Source organism: Pongo abelii, chromosome 5 (genome assembly GCF_028885655.2).
Source record: "Pongo abelii isolate AG06213 chromosome 5, NHGRI_mPonAbe1-v2.0_pri, whole genome shotgun sequence".
Classification (NCBI taxonomy): domain Eukaryota; kingdom Metazoa; phylum Chordata; class Mammalia; order Primates; family Hominidae; genus Pongo; species Pongo abelii.
In genome coordinates this window covers 130505222-130529089 of record NC_071990.2, presented here as the reverse complement: position 1 = coordinate 130529089, position 23868 = coordinate 130505222, and the positions used below count along the sequence as shown (strand labels likewise).

At 37.8% G+C, this 23868-nt stretch overlaps 1 protein-coding gene across 3 annotated transcripts in view; it reads right to left on the bottom strand.

The window, feature by feature from the left end:
* Positions 1-23868, bottom strand: part of LAMA2 (laminin subunit alpha 2) — a 652245-nt gene that overhangs the window by 477076 nt on the left and 151301 nt on the right. For all 3 annotated transcript variants that reach the window (XM_054558144.2, XM_054558145.2, XM_054558146.2), the window contains exon 2: positions 5114-5284. In XM_054558144.2, coding sequence (XP_054414119.2) covers positions 5114-5284 — 171 coding nt within the window. The remainder of the gene's footprint in view (positions 1-5113; positions 5285-23868) is intronic.

Sequence of the window (23868 nt, the reverse complement as noted above, 5' to 3'; positions counted from 1 at the left end):
TTAAAAAACACTACAGGTAAATAAAAATGGGGAAATACAAATCATAACTTATATACACCTCGCTTTACTGAAATAATTTATTCATTTTTGGTTTCAATGTGAAAACATGGATAGTATTGGCTGAATATATATATCTTCCACGAGACAAAAGATACTCTGAATGTAGAACTTTCAAGAGGGTGAAAAACAGAATAGCTCTTGGACTCAATTTGACAATGCATCTCATCCATTTTTCCAGCCAAGAATAAAAATAATTGAGTGGAGAACCCAATTATTTTCTACCCCAATCTTTGTATCATTCCTCCATCCCATTTTTATAATTGGATACATTTTCTTATTTCTTGCCTTTCTGGTGTAAATATTATATACACATGTGTACATATTATATATACTTAATATTTATACTTATATACATACATATACTATTTATATAAATTTATTTAATATTATATAAGTGTATTATATTACATAACATATCATATATTTCATGTTTAATTTAAATATTTAATAAATACTTAAGTATATGTATATACCTGCATACATATACACACACTTATGGTTTTACATATTTTATCTCTCTAATTCTCCCTGTCTGCACAGCCCATCCTAAACACACATCTACACACTCGCACCTCCTCCCCACAACTCCGTTCATGCCCCTGGGCTTTCTCACATTCTCCATGAAATTTTCAAGGCCACCAGTCCCTGAACCAATGGTGGTTTCCCTCCATCGGGCTTTATCGTCTTGCCTAATCAACCTCAAACTAATAATCCATCAACTCATTTACTTTCTGGCCTTTTCTTCAATTTTCTTGCCATCTTCTCCTTCCATTCTACTTTCCCTGTAATACTCCAACAGTATCAGTCCACACGTTTGATTCTTTATTTTACTCCATATGGAATTGCCACTTTATTCTGATTATGGCTCAGTGAGCCCCTCCTATTCCCCTGAGAGGCTCATAATCTAAATGTTTGCTTCTTTCCTCAGCAGGTAACCTAGATTTACATCTTAATGAAGAAACCAAGATCATCAAATAAGAAATTTCTCCCAACACTTCCTGCTGACTGCTGCTATTCATTCTTCCTTCTTTCTGATTCGGTGAGTTAAAAGTATGTATCTTCTAATATAAGGTTTTTGCCTATGCTTAATGACCCATATGTTTTTACTTCTAGAGAGACATCACACCCACCACTACTTGGTCTTCAACTTCCCTGCCCTTCCCCCTAAGCATCTAAACCAACTCAAATGTCTCATCTTTGAAAACCTTTGCAACTCCACAACTTTCTCTGTCCTTCATTCTCTTTCACATCAAGGATACTTGAGATAATATTTCTATAGTACCCTCTTCTTCTTCATCATTCATTTATTACCTCTTCAGTGTGCCTCTTGCCACCATAAATCTACTGAGTACTTTAGAAAGGTGATCAATGGATGGCCATGTTGTCAAAAGCAAGGGAAACCTATTTTATGCTTTTCTTACCCAATTATCTTGGAAGCATTTAAAACTGTTACTTTTTCTTCTTAAAAATTCTTTCCTTCATCACATACGTAATGCCTCATTTTCCTGATCTTTTTTCCTTGAAATCTGTTTCCCTTTATTGCCTTCCTTGACTCCATTTACCTGAACTCCCTTGGCTTTTACCTAAAAGCAAAGGGCTCTGACATATGTCCTTTCCTCTTACATTCTATACAAGAGCTAGCAAACACATGGGTATGCAACTATACTCCCCACTCCTACACACATACCATAACAACTTACATCCAAGAAATTCACCAGAGTCGGCCGGGCGCAGTGGCTCATGTCTGTAATCCCAGCACTTTGGGAGGCCGAGGCAGTTGGATCAACTGAGGTCCGGAGTTCGGGACCAGCCTAACCAACATGGAGAAACCTCGTCTCTACTAAAAATACAAAATTAGCCGGGCATGGCGGCGCATGCCTCTCAGGAGGCTGAGGCAGAAGAATCTCTTGAACCCGCGAGGCGGAGGTTGCGGTGAGCGGAAGTCGTGCCATTGCACTCCAGCCTGGGCAACAAGAGCAAAACTCCGTCTCAAAATAAAACAAAACAAAACAAAACAAAAAAGAAAGAAATTAACCAGAGTCATTAATAGGAAAGGTTTCTGGTGGTTGCCTTCTTTGGTGTCTTAACATGTTTTCTAATATTCTGTGATATATATGACCACTAATTTTAATCAAACAAGTGTCAATTGCTGAAATATAGTAATGTTTTCTGCATTCCTAAATTATATAATGAGGGGACTATGCATGCCTCTCTTTAACCAGCTCCAAGAAAATGCCTTTCAATTTTCTTTTTGGGATAAAAAATGTAAATTGTGAGAAAAAGCTCTCATTTTATACATTTTATAATTAAAAAAAAGAACAATGAAACCACTTTGCGTGATACTCTAATGGTAGATATATATATCATTATAAGTTTGTCCAAACCCATAAAAGGTACAACACCAAAAGTAAACCCTAATGCAGTCTATGAACTTTGGGTGATGCTGTTGTCAATGTAGGTTCATGGACTGTAACAAATGTAGCACCCTGGACGTGGATATTGGTAATGGAGAAGTCCACGCGTGTTGGGGCAGGGGAAATATGGGGAATTTCTGTACTTTCCTCTTAATTTTGCTGTGAACCTCAAACCGCTCTAAAAATAAGGTCTATTTAAAAAGATAAAGAGGCCGGGTGCGGTGGCTCATGCCTGTAATCCCAGCACTTTGGGAGGCCGAGGCGGGCGTATCACGAGATCAGGAGATTGAGACCATGCTAGCTAACACGGTGAAACTCCGTCTCAACGAAAAATACAAAAAAAAAAAAAAAAAAAAAATTAGCCGGGCGTGGCAACATGCGCCTGTAGTCCCAGCTGCTGGGGAGGCTGAGCCAGGAGAATGGCGTGAACCCGGGAGGCGGAGCTTGCAGTGAGACGAGATCGCGCCACTGCACTCCAGCCTGGGCGACAGAGCGAAACTCCGTCTAAAAAAAAAAAAAAAAAAGAGAGAGAAGAAATACTAAGCAAATTTTAAAATAATATAATTGTGAAGCTTTACCCCCATCATAGTTCACCTCACTTGGCATTAAGTATTCACTGTACTAACCTCCTTTCTCTCTCTCTCTCTACATACATACATACCTGCATACATATACACACACTACGGTTTTACATGTTTTATCTCTCTAATTCTCCCTGTCTGCACAGCCCATCCTAAACACACATCTACACACTCGCACCTCCTCCCCACAACTCCGTTCATGCCCGTGGGCTTTCTCACATTCTCCATGAAATTTTCAAGGCCACCAGTCCCTGAACAAATGGTGGTTTCCCTCCATCGGGCTTTATCATCTTTATCCCTCCATCGGGCTTTATCATCGGGCTTTATCATCTTGCCTAATGAATCTGAAACTAAATAATCCATGAATTCATTTACTTTCTGGCCTCTATATATCTATCTATAGATATAGATAGATATATGGATATATATATATGGATATATCTATAGATATATATAGATATATAGATATATCTATAGATACATAAAATATATCTCTCTATATATAATATATATCTACCTTTTAATATATTATATATGAAATAATATTAACAAAACATATATCTATTGGGAGGCTGAGGCAGGTGGATCACTTGAGGTCAGGAGTTTGACATCGGCCTGGCCAACATGGCAAAATCCCACCTCTACTTAAAACACAAAAAATAGCCAGGCATGGTGTCACGTGCCTGTAATCTCATCTACTTGGGAGGCTGAGGCAGGAGAATCTCTTGAACCCAGGAGATGGCCATTGCAGTGACCTGAGATCATACCACTGCACTCCAGCCTGGGTGACAGAGTGAGATTCTGCCTCAAAAACAAAATAAAAATAAAATAATATATCTGTTTATTAAAAATAATATAAATAATAATATAAATAATATATATATTTACCTTTATATAGATTACATATAAGTATATATCTACATTCTATATATATTTTATATATATTATATATATACAGAGAGAGAGAGGTAAGGGAGGAGAAGAGAAGAAAGCATGTCAGAAAGATAGATACAGATAGAGATAGAGATACATAGATATAAAGATTTCTTAGCCAGGAATCTTTAGATGACTTTAGCATCTACATGGAGCATTCATGTTCCTTTAGCACTGAATTTACTTTTCTTTTGCCTCTATTTCCCCTCTAGGTCCTCTGAATCAGGGGTTATGTGTAATTTAACATTATGCTCCAATACAATGCATTGCTAATAGGAGGTGTTCAAAGGCCTGTTGAATAAATACATCAATGAGTCTGAGGTATCACTGTGGTTCATAGAGGCCAGAAAGAGGGCTTTACATGGTGCCTCTCCGTAAATCACTTCTCCTGTGGTTGTTAAATGCCTTCATAATCTGGCTCCAGCCTTCTGCTCTAGTCTCATCTCCACTCTCTGCCCTTTGGCACTTTCAGTTCTAGACATTCCTACTTGTAGCTCCCTGAGTAACTAGAATTTTCTGTCTAATTCTGATTTCTTTTCCCAGCATGACTTCTCCTCTTCCCTTCCCTCACCTCTTTACCTGTTTATCTCATACCCTTATTTAGCTCATGTCCTTGTTTATCAGCTTGGATATTGCTCCTTCTGGCAAGCCTTTACTTACACCAAGACTGACTTTGTGGCCATCCTCTCTCTTCTGCAGAACCCTGTGCTCATTCTTTCCTTTGTACTTACCACACTATATATCAGTAGCTCAAAGAACATATCCTACCTTATTCCTCCTGGATCTCAGGCACAATACCTGGCACGTAAATTACCAATGAATGACGATAGCCTGAGTTAATAACCACATCCTCAGAAACCACTCTGGTATCTGGGGTTAGTAAACCCAATGACTGCCACAGGTCTTCAGCTGGCGAATCATCTCCAATCATTGTACTTAGCACATAGCAGGAAGTCCAATAATGTTTGCTGAATGATAGAGAGGGGCCAGGAAGAAGCTCTTAGTGGTAAAAAGAATTCTAGGAATTCTTAGTATTACAAACCCTTGAATTTAATGCAACTTGGCCTCCACATCTCACAATTATAGATCCTACCCAGCGCCACACACACATACTAAAATACGTACGGTTTGGATTGCTGCTGTTTTGATTGCAGATTCGACACTGCGGGTTCCTCACAGGCTGCCCAGGGACATGTTCTACCAATTTGCAGTACATTTCAGGTCCTTTTTCTCCACATGTTGCATTGGTCGTGATAAGAGCATTAGAAGCAAGATTGAGGACAGCAGGGAATAAACCTGAAAAAGATGGACAAATGAAGGTGTGTAGACCAGAAACAGAGTTATGATTTTGATGCATTTTAAAAGCAATTGAGATAAAATATTTTTCGGAGCATTAAAGTAACCCAACATGAGATAATTAATGATAAATACCTGACAATTCAGTATACTACATAAATACTATGTGTTATCAAAAGAATATTATTTTTCTTTCTGGGTCTTAAGTATGGACTTTAAGGCTCTTTTTAATTTTTTATCTCTAATATTTAGCTAGGAAGAAGGTCCTGTCTCTAGGACACATTCTAAAACACAAATCTTCTGCTGAAGTTATTGGTAAAAGATCTCACTAAATCTTCCATCTTCCATTTCAGATATTTTATATCTAGTATTAAGACATAATTGCATGTTAATGTTTCTGCACAACTATGCAAATATGTTTTTTCATGGTCATTTCATGCTCCAATTATCCTTTAGTGTAAATAATTATTAAAACTTCTTTATCCCAGACTAGAGAAGATAGATAATGTTTATTTTGGAATACAAATTTTTACTGCTTTCCATACTATCCAGCAATATTATAAAGCAATATATTGCCAGAAACAAGCCATTATAGTAGTACATGATCATACACCAGTAATTATGTCTTAGATATAATAGAAGTTTTTGACTTTCATAGATACAATCTCAGAGGTCCATCTAAGTGTAGGGCAGGGGAGGTATTTTTATTCCCTCTGAGAACCAAATTCAGTCTCTTTTCTTCCTGTAAGTTAATGTCAATTGTGCTTCATACACGTCTAGTATTTGCATATTATAGACCCTTTTTCAATAACAGTATAGCAAAGTCACTCATCAAAAGCCACTCTTTAACTGAAAAATCTGTTCTTGGAGAAAGCACATTTGAAATTACAGATAATTTGACTCTATTTATGGGGAAAATATGCCGACCATCTAGGTTGTTTCAGCTCTATATATGTGCTAAGTAGGTCTATATCAATTCAACTTCTGATAGAAAGTCATTCCTCGCCAGGTGTGGTGACTCACACCTGTAATCCCAGCACTTTGGGAGGCTGAGGTGGGTGGATCACTTGAGGTCAGGAGTTCAAGACCAGCCTGGCCAACATGGTGAAACCCTGTCTCTACTAAAAATACAAAAATTAGCAGGGCGTGGTGGTGGGCACCTGTAATCCCAGCTACTTGGGAACCTGAGGCAGGAGAATTGCTTGGGCCTGGGAGGTGGAGGTTGCAGTGAGCTGAGATCACATCACTGCCCTGCAGCCTGGGAGACAGAGGAAGACTCTGTCAAGAAAGAGAGAGAGAGAGAGGAAGGAAGGAAGGAAGGAAGGAAGGAAGGAAGGAAGGAAGGAATGAAGGAAGGAGAAAGAGAGAGAGAGAAAAAGAAAGAAAGAAACCTTCCTGACTAAATCTCATGGCTTGATATTTTACTGAGATCCCTAGATCTTGAGTTTGTGCTTTCTGCCTTTTTTACCAAGATCCCTAGATCTTGAATTTGTGTTTTCTGCCTTATCCTCAAAGCTTGGCACATAGTAGGGACAGAGTAGGCACTCAATGTATTTGTAAAATAAACGAATAATTAGATTATAAATATTGGACTCATAAATGTTTGTCTGTATCATCTGCATATAATAATAATTATAATCATAATAGCCAGCATCGTTGAATGTTTGCAATGTGCCAAGCACTATTGTCAGACACTGTTCCTACAATATTTTTCTGCAGGAAGTGATTTGCTACACGAAACATCCACATGAGCTTCATACCACTATTATCTCTATTTTATTAAGAAGGCAGAGAGGTGTTAAGTAACTCGCCCATGATTACAGCTAGCAAGTAGCAGAGCTATGATTTGAACCAAAGCAATCTGGCTCCAGAGTCTATCCTCTTAATCACTCCACTGAATGGCATCTACAATATTGTATGAAACCAGCATAGATCTAGTGCTACCTTGCGGACCTGGTTGGTCTTAGAATTGCATTGAAAGAAACAAAAAATTAAAAAAGAAAGTAAATTAGGAAGATTTTTATAATATTTGATTATTAGACTTGTATGTATTGATTATTAAGATTTCTTTTCCACTAAAAAAGATAATAGTACAGTAAAAATTGCAATTATAAATAGTTTAAATCTTTATTGTAATCACTCCAAAAAATTCCACAGGTAAATGAATTCAAAAGGTCAAGTGCCAACTCAGTTCTTGTCTCAGTCATTCTTAAGATCTCCCAAAGAGCTGCACCCAAACAATCTTTTTTTTCTTTTCCCCCTCCTTACACATATATCTTTAAAATCCCTTGATCCTGTTCGTCCAAAATAGTGCCCCCCCAACTCTCATCTGGCCTCCTGCCTTGTGTTTTTCTCCAGCTGAAAGTTGAGGTTCCCAATTTTTCCTGATTTGCCAATGGTTCTTACATTTCACTTAATCACTATCTTGTTTATTGTTCCTGATAAATTTATTCCCCCCGCATCTCTGTGCTCTCTGGCCCCAACACAATGAGACATTCTGTCAATGTGACATAAGCAAAGCTAATGTAATCATTGGTTAGAGAAATATTAAACATTCATAAAGTATTATTTATTTCATTAGAAAATGTAATGTTTTATAAAAAGTAGAGTACCATATAAAAGTTTTTATCTTATTTTTTTTATCTTTTCCATGATATAAGGCTTAGTGGAAACTTTCTAACAATTTTGTGACATTTGTCAGGTTACAAATTTAAAAATAATTATATGGTCTCCACGCCATTATCTATCTTAGACATTTTATTTTCTAGGTTAATAAATGATATGCGATTAAATAAAGTTTGTCTGTATATCTTTCTCTTTTGTCATTCATCACCATTTTGCATTTAACTGTACAACTATTCCTTCATCAAATATGTTTTGAGCACATATCATGCCAGACAGTAAAAGATCTGAGAATAAAAATATTACTAAAATGGGCTTATCATGGGAAGTAATCTTGAGCTGAATTTTCAAGGAGAAATAGAAGTTTATCTGTTAGGGAAAATGAAGAAAGAAAAAACAAACATATCAGGCAGAGGGAATGGCATATAATAAGTATGATCTCTATGCTGAAAGCTTATGTAAATGATGAGTGAGTCAGAGTACTTGAATCTGTAATTGTTTCAACATATAAGATTATGTAATTGTCTGGATATAGATGTAGATATAGATACAGATACATATAGGTTACACATTGAATATACATAATGGTTGATATGGTTTGGCTGTGTCCCTACCCAAATCTCATCTTGAATTGTAGCTCCTGTAACCCCCGTGTGTTGTGGGAGGGACATGTTGGGAGGTATTTGAATCGTGAGGGCAGGTTTTTCTCATGCTGTTTTCATGATAGTAAATAAGTCTGATAATATCTGCCGATTTTATAAAGTGCAGTTCCCCTGCACATGCTGTCTTGCCTGCCACCATGTGAGACCTGCCTTTGCTACTTTGTTGCCTTCCACCATGATTGTGAGACCTCCCCAGCCATGTGGAACTGTGAGTCTATTAAACCTATTTTTCTCTATAAATTATCCAGTCTTGGGTATGTCTTTATTAGTAGCATGAGAATGGACTAATACAATGGTGCACTTACATATTAACATAAAGCACTGCTTATTTGTCACTGTTAGTAATTTGTTTTAGTGGACTTTTCTCCAGTTCTTTAAAAATTTAATTTACAGTATAGAAAAATAAGTAGTAAGAACAAAGAGACATGCTGGGAATTCTGTTTACAGGAGAGCAAAATTATACTTCTCTTGCTTGCTTATATGATGAGTTTAAGCAGTCTAGCTCCATCTGCCCCCTTCAAAGACAGCCAGCTTACTTACACAAAAGCCATCTCAGGCAGGTGCTAACATTTCTAAAACTTTGCCAGGGCATAGTCACTTTTTCTCTTGGATTTTTGCCTCCTCCCTCAGCACTGACTAGTTCTGACCCTGACCATGGCCTCATTCCTGTTTTGCAGGTATGGGTAAGACTCCCCGTGCGCTGCTTTGGTCTGCCCTGAAAGACCTGATTGGAGCAGGCCAGGCCTGTACTTTCCCAGGCCTGAGCAATCATGGGAGGAAGCCAAGAAGAAAAGAGGCCAGGGATAAAGTATTTTCTTTCTGTTGTATGTTCAGAAAATATAGAATTGGATTATATACAAATTATCCCACATAATTAAATAAATAAAGAGAGCTAAAGCATACAGCTACAAAGGGATTACAGAGTACAAGAAACATTGATTCTGAAGGTATTTTATATTCTTCATATTATTTAATTCCCTTATAACCCATTGTATAAATTTTATTAATTCTTTCCACTTTATAAAAATGAAGAAAGTGCAGCTCAGAGAAGATAAATGATATGCACAAAGTTATGAATGAGTAAGATTGATAATTACGTTTGAAGTGAGCTCTTTTAAAAGCTTACAAGACTTCTTGTCGACTCTTGGAGCCAAGATGGCCGAATAGGAACAGCTCCGGTCTACAGCTCCCAGCGTGAGCGACGCAGAAGACAGGTGATTTCTGCATTTCCACCTGAGGTACCGGGTTCATCTCTCACTAGGGAGTGCCAGACAGTGGGCGCAGGTCAGTGGGTGCACACACCGTGCACGAGATGAAGAAGGGTGAGGCATTGCCTCACTCGGGAAGCGCAAGAGGTCTGGGAGTTCCCTTTCCTAGTCAAAGAAAGGGGTGACAGATGGCACCTGGAAAATCGAGTCACTCCCACCCGAATACTGCGCTTTTCCGACTGGCTTAAAAAATGGCGGACCAGGATATTATATCCCACACCTGGCTCAGAGGGTCCTACGCCCACGGAGTCTCGCTGATTGCTAGCACAGCAGTCTGAGATCAAACTGCAAGGCGGCAGCGAGGCTGGGGGAGGGGCGCCCGCCATTGCCCAGGCTCGCTTAGGTAAACAAAGCAGCCTGGAAGCTCGAACTGGGTGGAGCCCACCACAGCTCAAGGAGGCCTGCCTGCCTCTGTAGGCTCCACCTCTGGGGGCAGGGCACAGCCAAACAAAAAGACAGCAGTAACCTTTGCAGACTTAAATGTCCCTGTCTGACAGCTTTGAAGAGAGCAGCAGTTCTCCCAGCACGCAGCTGGAGATCTGAGAATGGGCAGACTGCCTCCTCAAGTGGGTCCCTGACCCTGACCCCCGAGCAGCCTAACTGGGAGGCACCCCCAAGCAGGGGCAGACTGACACCTCACATGGCCAGTCGGGTTCTCCAACACACCTGCAGCTGAGGGTCATGTGTGTTAGAAGGAAAACTAACAAACAGAAAGGACATCCACACCAAAAACCCATCTGTACATCACCATCATCAAAGACCAAAAGTAGATAAAACCACAAAGATGGGGAAAAAACAGAGCAGAAAAACTGGAAACTCTAAAAAGCAGAGTGCCTCTCCTCCTGCAAAGGAACGCAGTTCCTCACCAGCAACGGAACAAAGCTGGACGGAGAATGACTTTGACGAGCTGAGAGAAGAAGCCTTCAGACGATCAAATTACTCCGAGCTACAGGAGGATATTCAAACCAAAGGCAAAGAAGTTGAAAACTTTGAAAAAAATTTAGAAGAATGTAGAACTAGAATAACCAATACAGAGAAGTGCTTAAAGGAGCTGATGGAGCTGAAAACCAAGGCTCCAGAACTACATGAAGAATGCAGAAGCCTCAGGAGCTGATGCGATCAAATGGAAGAAAGGGTATCAGCAATGGAAGATGAAATGAATGAAATGAAGTGAGAAGGGAAGTTTAGAGAAAAAAGAATAAAAAGAAATGAACAAAGCCTCCAAGAAATATGGGACTATGTGAAAAGACCAAATCGACGTCTGATTGGTGTACCTGAAAGTGACGGGCAGAATGGAACCAAGTTGGAAAACACCCTGCAGGATATTATCCAGGAGAACTTTGCCAATCTAGCAAGGCAGGCCAACATTCAGATTCAGGAAATACAGAGAACGCCACAAAGATACTCCTCGAGAAGAGCAACTCCAAGACACATAATTGTCAGATTCACCAAAGTTGAAATGAAGGAAAAAATGTTAAGGGCAGCCAGAGAGAAAGGTCAGGTTACCCTCAAAGGGAAGCCCATCAGACCAACAGCGAATCTCTTGGCAGAAACTCTACAAGCCAGAAGAAAGTGGGGGCCAGTATTCAACATTCTTCAAGAAAAGAATTTTCAACCCAGAATTTCACATCCAGCCAAACTAAGCTTCATAAGTGAAGGAGAAATAAAATACTTTACAGACAAGCAAATGCTGAGAGATTTTTGTCACCACCAGGCCTGCCCTAAAAGAGCTCCTGAAGGAAGCGCTAAACATGGAAAGGCACAACCGGTACCAGCCACTGCAAAATCATGCCAAAATGTAAAGACCATCGAGAGACTAGGAAGAGACTGCATCAACTAACGAGCAAAATAACCAGCTAACATCATAATGACAGGATCAAATTCACACATAACAATATTAACTTTAAATGTAAATGGACTAAATGCTCCAATTAAAGGACACAGACTGGCAAATTGGATAAAGAGTCAAGACGCATCAGTGTGCTGTATTCAGAAAACCCATCTCACATGCAGAGACACACATAGGCTCAAAATAAAAGGATGGAGCAAATGGAAAACAAAGCAAGGCAGGGGTTTCAATCCTAGTCTCTGATAAAACAGGCTTTAAACCAGCAAAGATCAAAAGAGACAAACAAGGCCATTACATAATGGTAAAGGGATCAATTCAACAAGAAGAGCTAACTATCCTAAATATATATGCACCCAATACAGGAGCACCCAGATTCATGAAGCAAGTCCTGAGGGACCTACAAAGATACTTAGACTCCCACACAATAATAATGGGAGACTTTAACACCCCACTGTCAACATTAGACAGATCAACGAGACAGAAAGTCAACAAGGATACCCAGGAATTGAACTCAGCTCTGCACCAAGTGGACCTAATAGACATCTACAGAACTCTCCACCCCAAATCAACAGAATATACATTTTTTTCAGCACCACACCACACCTATTCCAAAATTGACCACATACTTGGAAGTAAAGCTTTCCTCAGTAAATGTAAAAGAACAGAAATTATAACAAACTATCTCTCAGATCACAGTGCAATCAAGCTAGAACTCAGGATTAAGAATCTCACTCAAAACTGCTCAACTACATGGAAACTGAACAACCTGCTCCTGAATGACTGCTGGGTACATAACAAAATGAAGGCAGAAATAAAGATGTTCTTTGAAACCAACGAGAACAAAGACACAACATACCAGAATCTCTGGGACGCATTCAAAGCAGTGTGTAGAGGGAAATTTATAGCACTAAATGCCCACAAGAGAAAGCAGGAAAGATCCAAAATTGACACCCTAACATCACAATTAAAAGAACTAGAAAAGCAAGAGCAAACACATTCAAAAGCTAGCAGAAGGCAAGAAATAACTAAAATCAGAGCAGAACTGAAGGAAATAGGGACACAAAAAACCCTTCAAAAAATCAATGAATCCAGGAGCTGGTTTTTTGAAAGGATCACCAAAATTGATGGACTGCTAGCAAGACTAATAAAGAAAAAAAGACAGAAGAATCAAATAGATGCAATAAAAAATGATAAAGGGGATATCACCACTGATCCCACAGAAATACAAACTACCATCAGAGAATATTACAAACACCTCTATGCAAATAAACTAGAAAATCTAGAAGAAATGGATAAATTCCTCGACACATACACCCTCCCAACACTAAACCAGGAAGAAGTTGAATCTCTGAATAGACCAATAACAGGCTCTGAAATTGTGGCAATAATCAATAGCTTACCAACCAAAAAGAGTCCAGGACCAGATGGATTCACAGCCAAATTCTACCAGAGGTACGAGAAGGAACTGGTACCATTCCTTCTGAAACTATTCAAATCAATAGAAAAAGAGGGAATCCTCCCTAACTCATTTTATGAGGCCAGCATCATCCTGATACCAAAGCCGGGCAGAGACACATCCAAAAAAGAGAATTTTAGACCAATAGCCTTGATGAACATTGATGCAAAAATCCTCAATAAAATACTGGCAAACCGAATCCAGCAGCACATCAAAAAGCTTATCCACCATGATCAAGTGGGCTTCATCCCTGGGATGCAAGGCTGGTTCAATATATGCAAATCAATAAATGTAATCCAGCATATAAACAGAACCAAAGACAGAAACCACATGATTATCTCAATAGATGCAGAAAAGGCCTTTGACAAAATTCAACAACGCTTCATGCTAAAAACTCTCAATAAATTAGGTATTGATGGGATGTATCTTAAAATAATAAGAGCTATCTATGACAAACCCACAGCCAACATCATAGTGAATGGGCAAAAACTGGAAGCATTCTCTTTGAAAACTGGCACAAGACAGGGATGCCCTCTCTCACCACTCCTATTCAACATAGTGTTGGAAGTTCTGGCCAGGGCAATTAGGCAGGAGAAGGAAATAAAGGGTATTCAATTAGGAAAAGAGGAAGTCAAATTGTCCCTTTTTGCAGATGACATGATTGTATATCTAGAAAACCCCATTGTCTCGCCCAAAATCTCCTTAAGCTCATAAGCAACTTCAGCAAAGTCTCAGGATACAAAATCAATGTACAAAAATCACAAGCATTCTTATACACCAACAACAGACAAACAGAGAGCCAAATCATGAGTGAACTCCCATTCACAATTGCTTCAAAGAGAATAAAATACCTAGGAATCCAACTTACAAGGGATGTGAAGGACCTCTTCAAGGAGAACTACAAACCACTGCTCAAGGAAATAAAAGAGGATACAAACAAATGGAAGAACATGCCATGCTCATGGGTAGGAAGAATCAATATCATGAAAATGGCCATACTGCCCAAGGTAATTTACAGATTCAATGCCATCCCCATCAAGCTACCAATGACTTTCTTCACAGAATTGGAAAAAACTACTTGAAAGTTCATATGGAACCAAAAAAGAGCCCGCATCGCCAAGTCAATCCTAAGCCAAAAGAACAAAGCTGGAGGCATCGCATACCTGACTTCAAACTATACTACAAGGGTACAGTAACCAAAACAGCATAGTACTGGTACAAAATAGAGATATAGATCAATGGAACAGAACAGAGCCCTCAGAAATAATGCCACATATCTACAACTGTCTGATCTTTGACAAACCTGAGAAAAACAAGCAATGGGGAAAGGATTCGCTATTTAATAAATGGTGCTGGGAAAACTGGCTAGCCATATGTAGAAAGCTGAAACTGGATCCCTTCCTTAAACCTTATACAAAAATTAATTCAAGATGGATTAAAGACTTAAATATTAGGCCTAAAATCATAAAAACCCTAGAGGAAAACCTAGGCATTACCATTCGGGACATGGGCATGGTCAAGGACTTCATGTCTAAAACACCAAAAGCAATGGTAACAAAAGCCAAAATTGACAAATGGGATCTAATTAAACTAAAGAGCTTCTGCACAGCAAAAGAAACTACCATCGGAGTCAACAGGCAACCTACAAAATGGGAGAAAATTTTCACAACCTACTCATCTGACAAAGGGCTAATATCCAGAATCTACAATGAACTCCAACAAATTTACAAGAAAAAAACAAAGAACCCCATCAAAAAGTGGGCGAAGGACATGAACAGACACTTCTCAAAAGAAGACATTTATGCAGCCAAAAAACACATGAAAAAATGCTCACCATCACTGGCCATCAGAGAAATGCAAATCAAAATCACAATGAGATACCATCTCACACCAGTTAGAATGGCAATTATTAAAAAGTCAGGAAACAATAGGTGCTGGAGAGGATGTGGAGAAATAGGAACACTTTTACACTGTTGGTGGGACTGTAAACTAGTTCAACCCTTGTGGAAGTCAGTGTGGCGATTCCTCAGGGATCTAGAACTAGAAATTCCATTTGACCCAGCCATCCAATTACTGGGTATATACCCAGAGGACTATAAATCATGCTGCTATAAAGACACATGCACACGTATGTTTATTGCAGCACTATTCACAATAGCAAAGACTTGGAACCAACCCAAATTTCCAACAATGTTAGACTGGATTAAGAAAATGTGGCACATATACACCATGGAATACTATGCAGCCATAAAAAATGATGATTTCATGTCCTTTGTGGGGACATGGATGAAATTGGAAATCATTATTCTCAGTAAACTATCACAAGAAGAAAAAACCAAACACCGCATATTCTCACTCATAGGTGGGAATTGAACAATGAGAACACATGGACACAAGAAGGGGAACACCACACTCTGGGGACTGTTGTGGGGTGGGGGGAGGGGGGAGGGATAGCATTGGGAGATATACCTAATGCTAGATGACGAGTTAGTGGGTGCAGCGCACCAGCATGGCACATGTATACCTATGTAACTAACCTGCACATTGCGCACATGTACCCTAAAACCTAAAGTATAATAATAATAAATAAATAAATAAATAAATAAATAAATAAATAAAAGAACTCTTAAAATTTCTACAATGAAAAAAAAAAAAGACTTCTTGTCAGGGCCTAAAGTAGAAGAACCAAAATCTGGTCCTTGGCAAAGCTTATTTAAATCTTTAATAAAATAAATAACTTATCCCTCACCATTCCATTGTTGCTTCATAGAGTTTTCTAAACTTAAAACTAAAGATACTAATAAAATTTACATTTAAGATCTTTCAATTCTTTTCTTTGATTTGTTTCTATTACAGTTACTGATTATGTGCTCAAAATTAACCTTTGCACAATTTAATTGCCTTGTTTTATGGTCAGGGAACAGCTGCTTTATGAAATTTCATCAGCTATTTTGCTGTTTATTTTTAAAAATCAGTTAAGCATATTGGTCAGCGAAGGTCTCCAATTAGTTGCTAATGACCAATTTGAAGAATGAATCAATATCTGAGCTTTTATTGAATGTTCAGCATGTCTTATTATAGATTGTAACCCATTTTCCATTATATGTTAAATCTATTATGCTGTACCTACTTATTCCCATTCAAAAGCATCAGGGCAATATTTATTTCCATATTCAATATGTGTTACTTGGTTAAGATTATGTAAACATTAGGAGTGTAAATTAGCTATAAATAGCTGATGAACCTTTAGAGAGTATTGACTTACAGCTTCTTAACTCAATTTAAGGTCCTGTAATGTTAATGACATAAAAGCCAGTGATCATTATCCATACAACTATGATTGACATTTTTTTTCTGAATAGCACTAGACTAAATAAATTTAGTTGGAGTTCTTGTTATAAGGAACAATGTCTGAACAAAAATCAAACAATATTCTGTTTATACTATATATTTTATTAGAGATGAGAATATTCATATTATACCTAGAATAATATATTCTGTTCTGTAGTGTGTATATATATATATGGTAATAGAATATCTAGAAAAAGGCTAAGTGTATATCATGTGAAAAATTGAAAAATTGAAATTCTGCTATAATATGGCAAACATTTGAAAAAAATCACCAAATTTCCACTGTTTTTATTTGGATGTGTTTATACTATATTTGCTTTCTCAAATAATGTAGTATGTTCACACATGTTGGCATGATTTTGATGATCTACATTCTCAAAATCCCACTTTTTGGTTTCAAATGGCAGAAACATTTTAAAATCTACTTATGGAGGTTCTATTTTTAATAATTGTGAAGTAGCTTTTATTGGAGCAAAGCTCCCATAGATAACAGCTATAAATTCTGTGTATATATTTGGGGTGTGTGTGTGTGTGTGTATATATATATATACACACACACAGCAAACACCGGATACCTGGAGTGCACCTAAGAACAGGTAAGCCAGGAAGGCTATGAATACTTAGAAGGAAAAGGCACTGGATGAGCTCCAGAATGGCTAAAACTCAAATAGAAACCCACAGTTTTACTGGCTTGAAGAACTAGTGAACAAAACTAAAAATAGCCACAGCAGGTGTAAAGAGAGGGCCACAGAAAAGGAGCCTCAATCTGTGCATAAACTCTGTCCAAATTGCTCACTGATGCCAGACCTACAGCTGCCCTAGGCAGATTCCAAGTAGCGCTGAAAAACTGAACAGAGATTTTAGGTCCTTCACTCTACAGGAAAGAAAAAAGTTGGGACTTTGAGCCCAGTCAAGTTAACCAACTGATGCGACAACAAAAAAGAATGGGTGAGTGCTCTTCAGAGGAACATAACAAAACCCAGAGTTTCTACAATGTGCTATTCATGACATCCAGGTTGCAATTAAAAAAAAAAATACTAGACATACAAGGAAGCAATAAAAAGTAACTCATACTTATGAGAAAAAGCAGTCAACAGAGATTGTACTGAGATCAACCAGATGCTGGAATAAACAAACAAGCATCTTCAAGCAGCTTTTAAACTATACTCAAGGACACACACACATACGAAAATTCTTGTAGCAAAAAAGGAATGGTAACAACAAAAAATATTGAATATAAATTCTGTAACTGAAAAATGTAACACAGTATCTAGAATGAAAAAAAAATCTACTACATGTGATAATAGAAAATTGGTGATGATAAAAGACAGTATAAGTACATTTGAAGTCAATAGACTTTTTCCCTGTTAAATTCTTTTAAATGCATATTAATATTTAAGGCAAAAAATCACATCATTGCCTATGTTTGTAGATAGAATATATATGACAACTACAATAAAGAAATGGTGGGTGAGAGATCATAGTAACTGGACCTATATATTGACAAAGTTCTCATGTTTTAGATTAAATGGCATTATATTAAAAAGATTGACAACACCAAATATTAAAAAGTTTGTAGAACAACCAAAAGTCTGCTGCATTGCTGTTGGGAATGTAAATTAGCACAACCCTTTTAGAAAACAGGTAGTTTTTAATAAATATAAAAGTCCTTCACATTTTCCCCTGTTAGGTACATATCCAAGATAAATGACATTACATGTCCATAAAAAGACCTAAATAAAAATGTTCATAGAAGTTTTTATCATAATAGCCAAACCTGGAAACACCTTAGGTTTCCATGAATGGGAGAAATGATACAAAAATTGTGGTGTATTTAAACAATGAAATACTATTCAACATAAAAATGGAACAAATTACTGATACAAACAACAATGCTGATGACTCCAAAAAGGATTATGCCACATAATATAAGTTTACACCAAAGAGTGGATACTCAATTATTCATTTATATGATCTTTTTAAACATACCTAATCTTTTGGGAAAATAAAACAGGAAAAATGGTTGCCTTTGGGAGCTTGGGGGCAGAGACTGACTGGGAAGAGGCATAAAGAAAATTTCTGGGATGATGATAATATTCTTGATAGCAGTTTGTATTATAATGGTGTATGTATTTGTTAATTAAATATTACATTCAGTGAGTGAATGTTACATGGGGTGATAATTTATGCATTTCAATGTAGATAAATTTGAGCTTGAAAAAAAAAATAGCAGTATTTAACTCCAGTTAATGATATTCATGATCATGTGTATAGGAATGAGGTTTGCAGTATATTAAAAGATAAAATGGATTTATGGGTAGATATGTTCAGATGGATAGATATGTGATAAAGCACATATCTCCTCCCTAATCAAACATGTTAAATTAATTTATCAGTATTATTATTATTATTATTATTATTATTATTGACATGGAGTCTCGCTCTGTTGCCCAGGCTGGAGTGCATTAGTATGATCTCAACTCACTGCAACCTCTGCCTCTCAGGTTCAAGTGAGTCTCCTGCCTCAGCCTCCCGAGTAGCTGGGATTACAGGAGTCTGCCACCACACCCAGCTAATTTTTGTATTTTTAGTAGAGACGGGGTTTTGCCATATCGGCCACGCTGGTTTTGAATTCCTGACCTCAACTGATCTGCCTGCCTCAGCCTCCGAAAGTGTTAGGATTACAGGCATAAGTCACCATGCCTGGCATTAACTATTATTATTATTATTATTTTTGAGACAGGGTCTCATTCTGTTGCCCAGGCTGGAGTGCAATAGCATGATTATAATACTTCACTACAACCTTGAACTCCTGGGCTCAAGCAATCCTCCTGCTTCAGCTTCCTGAGTAGCTATAACTAAAGGCATGCAGCACTGTGCCGGGCTTACTTTTTTTTTTGGTAGAGACATGGTCTCACTATGTTGCCCATGCTGGTCTTAAAATCCTGCCCTCAGGCAATCCTCCCACCTCAGCCTCCCAAATTCCTGGGATTACAGGCATCAGCCACTATGCTTGGCCTAATTTTAGAATCTAGATTTCGAGTACATAGTGTTCACTGTATGATTCTTTCAACCTTACCATGTGCATGAAAATTTTCAAAATAAAGTGTTGGTCAAAAAAATCTATAGAAATATGACACATATGTAAGATTTATCTCATTCTTTGGATTTTATGTATTTTCAATAACAGTATCAATAGAAAGTTAAATTGACATTTCTTAAATCAAATGTAGAAAAGGATGTTGGATACAGCAAAGGAAAACTATCTTTTCAACTTCCTTCAGAATCAGAGGAACTGGGCAAAAAAAGATAGTCCTGGATAAGCAAAATTGCTGAGTTTTTCCAAGAAACCCACAGGCCTGCAATCAGCAGGTGACTATTTCTCTTGTACAGTTTTCCAGTTCTTTAATCTCATATAAATGAAGAACTTTGACTTAGAATCATGTTTGATGTGTAAATGTTTTCTTTTGAAGCACTATACAAGTCAATGAGGAATTTATTGAACAATTAAGGGGTCTTCTGTGTGGCATAGGGAAGGCTGCTTCCTTAGGCTTCAGGCAATGTTCCTCTAGGTGATGAAGAAGAAGGTTGTTGTCTGGTGGCAAGAATTTAGTTCAAGAAGCCTAGTTCAAACTTGAATTTTACAAATGAAGAAACGTATGCCCAGAATTTAAATGGCACAGCTGGTTTTCAAACACAATTTTCATAATTCCAAATGAGTGAAAATTTTATTATTAAAGATCTACTGTGTTTCACTCTCCTCCCTACTCTAAACAAAAACATTTATCACCTCCTGCATCATCCCTGAGTCTTATGCTATCTAGTTCTGCCTTCTATAAACACACTCATGGGCTAACTTCCATCACAGCTTTACAAGTCCTATGATTTATTTCCAAATTTCTCAATTTTAAGAAAGTACTCCTTTTTGCAAGTGAAGCCTTGGTTTCCTCTGGCAGTGACACCACTTCTGCAGATCTCCTCAATGGATTCATAAAATCACTGGGGAAAGACAAGTAGCTTCCTTCTGCCTCCTGAAGGCCACTGACAAATCAGTTTCTTTCATTGTCACTCAATAACTTCATTTCTTTTTAATTTGTTTATATTTTTTAAGACAGGGTCTCACTCTGTTGCCCAGGCTGGAGTGCAGTGGCATGATGATAGCACACTGAAGCCTCTACCTCCTAGGCTCAACTGATCCTCTTGCCTGAGCATCCTGAGTTGCTAGAACTACAGGTGAAAGCCATCACATCCAGCTAATTTCTATTTTTTTTTTTTTAATTATTGTAAAGATAGATCTTGCTCTGTTGCCCAAGTTGATCTCAAACTCCTGGCCTCAAGTGATCTTCCCACCTCAACCTCTCAAACTGTTGAGATTACAGGCATAAGCCATCATGTTCACCCAATAACTTCTTTTCAAAAAGTCCAAATAATCCACCCTTTCCACATACTCATCTCCATTATTGGCTGACTTCATGGAGACCATCCACAAAAATATTGGTACCTAATTCACAGTCACCTTTGTTCCTGAAATTTCTGTCATTTTTTTCTAGGTAGATAAATGTCAACCAGCATTAATAAAATGTGACTCCACAGAAATCAGAAAACGTTAAAAGATACTTTGTGAACAAATTATGTCTTACTTTTCCCCATTCTAAGATTTCTGCTTCCAGTTTAATTACTTTTTGTCTCTACCTCAAATTCAGCTACACACATCGCTCCCCGCCACACACACACATCAACATTTATATTCAGATATCCTAACCTTACTTCACATTTATTATAGTAGCATCCTAACCCGGGGTCCCCAACCCCAGGGCTGCAGACCAGTACCAGCCTGTGGCCTGTTACGAACAGGGCTGCACAGCAGGAAGCGAGTGGCTGGCAAACAAGCATTACCACCTGAGCCCTGCCTCCTGTCAGATAAGCAACAGCATTAGACTCTCACAGGATCATGAACCATATTGTGAACTGTGCATGCGAGGGATCTAGGTTGTGAGCTACTTATAAGAATCTAATGCCTAATGATCTGAGGTGGAACAGTTTCATCCTGAAACCATCCGCCTCCACCCCGTCAATGGAAAAATTGTCTTCCACAAAACTGGTCCCTGGTGCCAAAAAGGTTGAGCACCACTGCCCTTCCCAGTCATCCTGCATGACTCTACTCCCATTAATCTTCCCCATTGTTGTTGAAATTATCTTCCCCAAAACTCACTTTCTTTTTTAAAGACTTTTGTGAGTTGCCTGTCACCTGTAGTGTCATAGACAAACTCCTTGGTGATCTGAACATTTATAACCAGGCCCGCTTTCTACCTGTCTGAACTCATCTGTTGCTATCCTCCTTCATGCCTTCTTATACATCTAGTGAACTGATATCTTTCTATTTACAAATATAGCAGGCATTTTGAAAATGGTTTGTGATGACATTATCTTGTTTCTTCAACAAAGAATGTTCTCCCTTTTTGTTGCATGGTCATCTTTCATAGCTCAAATATTCCCTGCTCTGTGAAAGTGTTTTCTGACTTTGCCACACAGAATTTTCTGTTTCTTTCTTGGTGTCCCTATATTACTTAGTTGATATTTAGTAGAACCCTCATCATACTGTAACTTTAGTATTTTTTACGGTGGCTCTCAAGTCTATAAAATTACTGAGGGCATGGATAACACTAGCTGGAATATAATGCAACTCAAATTTAAATTTACTGAATGAGAATGAGTTCATGCACTGTATAATCTTTCTTGAGAAAAACATGGCAAATGAAGGCCATTAAACTAATCAGACCCTTAATTTGGTGGAAATGTAGAACTGTTTTGGTACACTAGCTAAGTGAAAACATTCAAAGAAAAAGCCAACCTATATGAAAAATGTGTCAGACTTTCATCATTTCTTGGCTGTCCAACATTTATCCTCCATTTCTTTTCTTGAGTAATTGGCATTGTGTTTACTATTGAGGGTATGCAGTGTCCTACCTCCTGCCAAGGAAATGTAAATAGAGGAGACCTTTCTTCTCCCTACCCTACAGCAGTTAGGGCATGTACACGTGACTTTGGCCTAGGAATTTGAATCTTAAGCATGTGAAGCACAGACCAGAGAGATAAGGAAAACCAGATAATGATAGTGGTAGAGATAGTCATATCAGAGGAATGAAAGAGGAAGTAGTGATGGCGGCAGCAGTAAGCAATGACTATTCTGTACATGTATCAAAACCTAGGGATGACCTTGATGTCTGTCATCTTCTCACCCTGGTTTTCAAATTTTCCCATCAACTCTGCAAGTTATATGGTATATTTCAAATGTATTTCTGCTTAAGTAAAATAGTATTGGTGGTTTCTGTTGCTCACGATCAAGAAGGAAGATGGATATAAATATCACATGTTATGTACACACTCACATACTCACACACAGAGTGAAGATAGATTAGGAGAGAATAACTTGATTATAACTGACAAAATGAATAAATATGTATACAGTTGCTTCATTTAAATATTTATAGAAAAAAAGTGAAGGGAAAATGGTAGTGACACTACTCACAGCAATTATACAAAGACTCAATGGTTGTACAGTGACCGTGATCAGAAGTGAACACAGTGTCACTTCAAAAATTCTGTTTCACAGTGAAAATTTCCATCTAGTTATTTTTCAGTGTGCTCTTTATTTTCACTATCTTTAACTGTGTAAAATTTGATAAATCATCATTTTAAAATGACCTCTATCTAGCTCACATCTTTAAAGAAAATCTTTCTAATGTAGTCTAGCAAAAAAATTTTTAAATATATTTTCTTGTTTTATCAGCTTAAATATTAAACTACACTTTGGGAGGCCAAGGTGGGCAGATCACGAGATCAGGAGATCAAGGCCATCCTGGCTAACATGGTGAAACCCTGTCTCTACTAAAAATACAAAAAATTAGCCTGGTGTGGTGGCGAGCGCCTGTAGTTGCAGCTACTTGGGAGGCTGAGGTGGCAGAATGGCATGAACCTGGGAGGCGGAGCTTGCAGTGAGCAGAGATTGCCCCACTGCACTCCATCCAGCCTGGGCAACAGAGCGAGACTCCGTCTCATAAAAAAAAAAAAATTAAATTAAATGAATATTGTGGAGCAGCTGTCTTCATTGTCTGTACCTGGCATATTATTATATTTTTAACTAACATGCAGAGATACCAATAGATACTTACACACACACACACACGTATGTATTTCTCAAAAAATGTCTCAACATTTATAGTCAAGTTTGTAAAGACCACCAATAATGTAATTGATAACTGATGATAGTTGGAGTCTTTCTGTGGAAAAGCCATTCAGTCAATGCAACAGTTCACTTGAATATATTCATTTTAAAATAATCTCTAAGATATCATATACTGTTTACAATAATACAT